At 29.8% G+C, this 6,350-nt stretch overlaps 1 protein-coding gene across 1 annotated transcript in view; it reads right to left on the bottom strand.

Annotated features, from left to right (window-relative positions):
- The window catches only part of LOC117172754 (4-coumarate--CoA ligase 1-like), a 14,000-nt gene that overhangs the window by 3,826 nt on the left and 3,824 nt on the right, over positions 1-6,350 (bottom strand). The window contains exons 4-5 of the mRNA XM_033360952.1: positions 3,382-3,551; positions 127-528 (exon numbers count right to left, since the gene is read on the bottom strand). Coding sequence (XP_033216843.1) covers positions 127-528; positions 3,382-3,551 — 572 coding nt within the window. The remainder of the gene's footprint in view (positions 1-126; positions 529-3,381; positions 3,552-6,350) is intronic.

Below are 6,350 nucleotides of genomic sequence, written 5' to 3'. Positions count from 1 at the left end.
TTTCATGATTAGCAATATTGGCAAAATTATAGACATTTCTAAATATTCTGAATTGGGTTCCGGATATTATCACATAAAATTCTTATATTCTAATTTTTTAATATAAATTTTTGGGAGTGATTTTACCATTAACGTATTCAATAACTTCTTCAGCTCTTATTTCGACCCCCGGCAGTTTTACTACAAAAGCGAGAGGCAATTCTCCAGCAGTTTCGTCTGGTAATCCAACCACTGCAGCATCTCCAATTTTGTTATGAGATAATAAAATTGATTCCAACTCTGCTGGTGGAACTTGAAAACCCTTGTATTTTATAAGTTCTTTCACTCTGTCAATGATAAAAAAATATCCATCTTCATCATAATATCCAACGTCTCCAGTATGCAAAAATCCATCTTTTATTATGGCTTTTGTTGCTTTTTCATCTCCGCAATACCCTTTCATTATGTTTTTTCCTTTGAAACATAATTCGCCTTCCATATTCGGGCCTAAAGGTTCTTTTAATTTTTCATCCAGTGAAACAACCTTAGCTAGAAAGATTTTTCATTCTTATATTTTATTCAAAATTCACCTTTAAAAATGATCGAGTTTTTGTTATTTTTCTACAACTGAAAGATGGGATTTGATCTCGATTTTTCAGTGAAAGAAGGTATACTGGAACTTGGATTGAATGAGTCCGGATTTACAGCGTTCCGAGAATTTTTGCCAGTAGCGTAGCAACCAACGGATACATAGTGGTCCAGTATTGGATTTTCGCAAACAAATAAAGGTAGAGGTCGTAATTTTTGTTAGATTATAATGTTAAAAAAATATATTCCTTATAAAGTTCCGCATTAATCCCTCGATGCCGAAATTCAACTTTCATCTATTGGTAAAACTTATGTTATTAAACAATTTGAAAAAAGATTTCCCTATGTATTATTTTTTGTCCTCGTTTAAACAAATAAAGTACAACATAAATCAATAGAAATTGATGCACAGACGCAAATATCATAAGAATAAATTATTTAAACAAAAATTTCACTGTTATAAATCGATTTGATAAACAAATATACATTTATAGAACTTTTATAGGAGTAAATATTTTCTCTTCGTGAAAAATCATCTTTAAATACACCACAATGTTATTTCACAATAAAAATTTTGTTATGCATAAGTATTACAGATTTTTTTTTAAAGACTAGCAACAGCAACAGCTCATTCTCAACAGCTAGTATTTATAAAAAGATAATTTTTTCCTGTAAAAAGACACGAATATAATATAACTGTTTATATAATTTGTTAATAACAATGACTAATACTTATGTCTGATAACATTTTGAATCCATTACTGGACTACACGCGGTAATATTATGTATTCAAATTGGAAATGGTTCCCACGCTGCTGAATGTTTACGTTTGGACGGTCTAGATTTACCACTGAAGGCCACTGAAGCCATGCCCGAAACCGGTAGTAAATCCAATTTTCAGTGTATTTTACTTTTGAATCTTTATCAGACGCCTTTATTTCCATACTTTCATTTTCTATCGGTTTTCTACTGTATTTTTCTGTCTCAGGTTATTTTTAATTTGTGCATTTATAAATAAGAACAACTTGTTATAAAAAATTATGAAAGTATGATTGTTTTTATATTTAATTATTTCACTATTAAGGCTTTAAATATGAAATTGTACAATTGTGACCAATTTAGGTTACAAAAGAGACCGTTTTTAATGTTATAAATGAAAATTTCATTACTTAAATTGTGATTGGGAGAGATAGGATATGGGTAAATGGAAAAGTATGGATTTGAGAATGGAGGGTTTTGAAACGACAAGCGGATTTTAATGCAAAGAAGAAAGAAGAGAGATGCACATGGAAAGACGTCAAAGTAGCATCCTGGAATGTGTCAGTATTAAAAACACGAGTAAAGGATTCTGAGGAGAACTGCAAAAGTGGGATATGTTAATGATGAGTGAAAATAGATGGTTCAGAAAGAGTGGAGAGGCATGAAAAGAACGTTACTGAAAGGATATGTGTGTGGTAGAGGAAGAAAGGACGGAACAATGGTGAGAAGAATAAAAGTAGGAAAAGTGGTTATGGGTGTTGCATGATTGTGCAGAAAAAGAGGAGAAGAGCGTAGATAGATAACTATAGGAAAATTGATCGAGGATAAGGTAAAGCTGAGTTGGTGCTAATAAAGGGGTCCTGAATGCAGTTACCATCGAACAAGGAGGAGATGTATGGGACGGAGAAATACAGGTCTTCATAAGAAACTCGAAACAGAAGAAAGAATAAAGAAGCTGTTGCGATCGTTTGAATGGAAGTGGGCAATGAGATAGGCTAAGAGCATTTTCCGGTGTATAGCGACAAATGGAAAACGAGGAGGTAGGGAGTATCAAAGAGGAAGGAGTAGGCTCGCTGCTAGAAAAGCTTGAAGGAGTGATTGATAAGGTAGGAAAAGAGGCTAGACCGAAAAGAGAAGGAAAGGTGGTTAGGAGAGGTTGGTGCAATGTTGAATGCAGGGAAAATTAAGGATATGATAAAAGAAAATGTAAGGAAATGGAGGAAAGAGAAAACAGAAAAAGGGGAACTCAACAGGAGAAAGTAAAAGTATGAGAGAACGTCAAGGAAAGAAAGACAAAATGAGAAAGAAAGGTATATGGAAGAGGTAGAGAAAGCGGTAAAGTGAGGAAAGGAATGAGATGTGATAAACACGGAAAGTGGAGTAAAGAAGGGCATAAATGAATCTGGCGGGATGCTGGAGTGGACGGAGTATTTTAAGGTTGTATTAGGTGGTATGAAAAGTAGAGTCAATTGCGAAGGAAAGACAACGGTATCAGGGGGCGAAGACAGCGAAAAACAGATTAGTAAGGAACGGGTGAATGAGGAGGTTGCAAGTTTGAACAAAACAAGATAACAGGGGGGATGGAGAGAGGGGTGAGGGAGAGGGAGAGGGAAATAATGAGGAGGGTGAGGGCGGGAAAGGGCGGAGGGGGAAGTCGTGGAGGGGTTTGGGGAGGGGGTGAGAGGGGAAATAAAATAAAAACAATTGGTATATCTTAGTATCACATTATTCAACACTTTCAAATCGAGGATCATTAAACTTAGATTTACAAAAAGAATAAAGCTTTCGAATTAAATTTTAAGAAACTTCAACGTTTCTAATTTTAAGACTAATTTTTTATATTCAAGTTTTGAATTATTAGATTTTCAAGGATTTAAAATAGCGTATACAACCACTCTTCATGTTTCATTTCAATTTGAGTGGACGATTTTTTCATTTTCTTCAATTCTTTTTATTCTTTAAATTCTTTTAAATAAAATAGAAATTTTCGGTTAGAAAATAAATGCACTGTCGGTTTTCGGTTCTAAAAAATGCCAATTCTAAAACTATATTAACCTTGCACACCGGGTACCAAGATTCCTACACTATTGACTTTATGATTTTCTGGAGAACCTATAAGAATTCCAGTAGATTCAGTTAATCCATATCCACTATGGATGGCGCGAAGCTTCATCTTTTTCGTGACTATCTCTTCAATTTCTTTTGATAATGGAGCTGCACCTGATCTGTTAAATCAAAAGTGTATAAATTAATGAAAATTCTGATAAAAAAGAAAAAATTCTTTAGTTATTTTAAATATTTAACTTTCCAACAAACAGGAGAGCCATGCGCACGATTTTTAAATATTTCCATTTTTTAAATTACTAAGTTGTATTGCACTGAAAACAAACTTAATTTATTAAAAATACTCATTTTAAATTAATTAAGTACTTTATTTTCATGTAAAATTAGGTAAAGACAAAATTGTTAACACCCTTTTTAAATACAAAATTCGTTAACTTTTTTATTTTCTTCGAGCTTCACATGTTGAAAATTAAAATGTTGAAGGATGAATCTAAAAATTTGGATCCGTTCAAAATATGCGTAACGCTCTCTCTGTAGCACTCATATATGTATGTAACTTCAACATTAGTGGAATGCTCGAAGTGTCCTCCCTCCCCCCTCTAAAAGCGTAACGTATTTTTTGAACGACCACTCTTTTGAATTTTCTGCATTTAGAAATTCCCCTGTTGAAAATTGTAGACAATTAAAGATTTAATTTTTAATAGGCTAAAACTAAACAATTGAAACAAAAATTCAATTTTTTCACTCAAATGTAAATAATTTTGCAACTGTTGAATGTTTAGTAGTTAAAACTTCAATTGTTGAAAATTGAACAAAACTTAAAATTAAATTTTTAAAGTAGAACTTTCAATTTTCTTTAATTTTTAACTGTTGAAAATTCGAATTTTGAAAACTGAAATGTTGAAATTCTAGAATCTTAAATTCAACTGTAGATAATTTATTAAAGAAGATTGAAGAAAATTACAATTTGAAAACAAGTGTTAAAAATGTTATATCTGCATAATTCGATATTAGAACGTAACGCTCAAAGTGAACCCCCCCCCCCCCATTCCATTTTTAGAAGTTAAACATTCCACTATCGAAAATTGAAGACAATTAAAAATTGAGCTTTTAATTGCTGTATTTTTAGTAGTTGAAAATTGAAAGAAACCTCAAATAATATTTTTCCACATGTTGAAAATTGAGGAAAATTGAAGTTTTAACTATTAAAAATTCAATTTTAAGTTTTCTTCAATTTTCAGCAGTTTAATTTCTACTGCTAGAAATTCAATTTTTTCTTATATGTATGATGTAATTTTTCAACTGTTGAATTTTAAGGAGTTGAAATTCATCTTTAAGGAAATTGAACATAGCTCAAAATTAAATTTTCAAAAGCAGAACTTTCAATTATCTTTAATCTTCAAATATTTAAAATTCAGATTCAACCCTTAAAGGGCATACTGAGTGTACAACACCCAGCGACTTATTTTCGCTTTACAAAACGTAGCAAATACAAGAAAATGGGGCAAATGTCGTCAGATTAACAAATTACATTAAAAAATAGTTTTTTATGTCATTTTCACATAATTTTGATTTTTATAATTTTTATACGCAGTTTAAAATCAATAAAATCGTTTATTCACGCAAAGTACGTTGTATCATTTTTCATTAAATTGAAGCTTTTATTTTTTTAAATAAATACCTTCTTTGAAACGAACACTATAAGACTAATTTTATTTTTAAAGAGCCGAATCTCGGAAGTATTCAAGTAAAATTTTAAGTTAAAATATCAAAAACTTAGAAAGTTGTGAATTTTAGAGTGAAACAAGTCATTTTATAATTTATTGTCCAAAAAGGATTTTTTTACTGCTAATGAAAATTGAAGAAAATTCAACATTATTGAAACAGGTGTTAAAAATGTTGTATTAACATAATTCGGCATTAGAATTTAATGCTCAAAATCACCCCAATCCCCAACAAAAAAAGCATAATGTATTTTTTTACCGATTCATTTTTCAATTTTGAGCAGTTCGAAATTCTGTTGTCGAAAATTGAGGACAATTAAAAATTGAAACTGAATTGCTGACTTTTTAATTGTTAAAAATTAAAAAATATTCAAGTTTCAACTGTTGAAAATTCAATTTTAAGTTTTCTTCCATTTTCAACGGTTTTGATTTCAATTACTAAAAATTCAATCGTCAATTTTTTTCTTTTTTTTCTCAAATCTTATCAATTTTCAACTGTAGAATTTTTAGTAGTTAAAAATTAAAGAAAATTCAAAACTGAATTTTCAAAAGTATAATTTTAATATTCCTTTGATTTTTAACTTTTGAAAATTCTACTGTTGAAAATCTAAGTATTAAACATTCAAAGGTAAAATTTCAGCTGTTGTCAATTAAAGAAAATTACCAACTGAATTTTCGTCAGTAAAATTTTGTTTGAAAATTCGACTGCTGAAATTTAAAAAAAATTCAAGTTTTTTCAAAACCAGTGTTAAAAATGTTATATTTACATAATTTTACATGAGAATTTAATAAATAAACATTTCAATCCATAAAGATAAATTTGGAAAAAAATGTAGATTTTTTCGTAAATGGATTACTATTGGAATATTTTAGCATAATTATAGTCTATAATTTATAATTCAATTGAATTAATCTTTAACTAAACAATTAACATAAATGAATTATTTTGTTTTATTTAATTAAATTAAGTTTTATTTTTTTTATAAAAGATCATTTAAGATCTGTATTTTCAAGAAAAAGGAGACTACTTTTTTTTAGATGGTTTATAAATCAATTATAATATAAATAAAACGTTGTATAAGTCAATTATAAATTTTATTTTCGATTCAAAATTTTTTTATGAAAGCCTGAGTATTGATTTTCCGACAAAACGAACTTTAAAATATTCGCCACAGATCGCTCAGGTGGCTGCGCTTCTGCTTTATTGCCAAAGGTTGCGTGTTCGATTCTCGCTGT

The sequence above is a fragment of the Belonocnema kinseyi genome, chromosome 5 (genome assembly GCF_010883055.1).
Source record: "Belonocnema kinseyi isolate 2016_QV_RU_SX_M_011 chromosome 5, B_treatae_v1, whole genome shotgun sequence".
Taxonomy (NCBI): Eukaryota; Metazoa; Arthropoda; class Insecta; order Hymenoptera; family Cynipidae; genus Belonocnema; species Belonocnema kinseyi.
The sequence above is the reverse complement of the archived record's forward strand: the minus strand, read 5'-3'. Positions and strand labels throughout refer to the sequence as shown.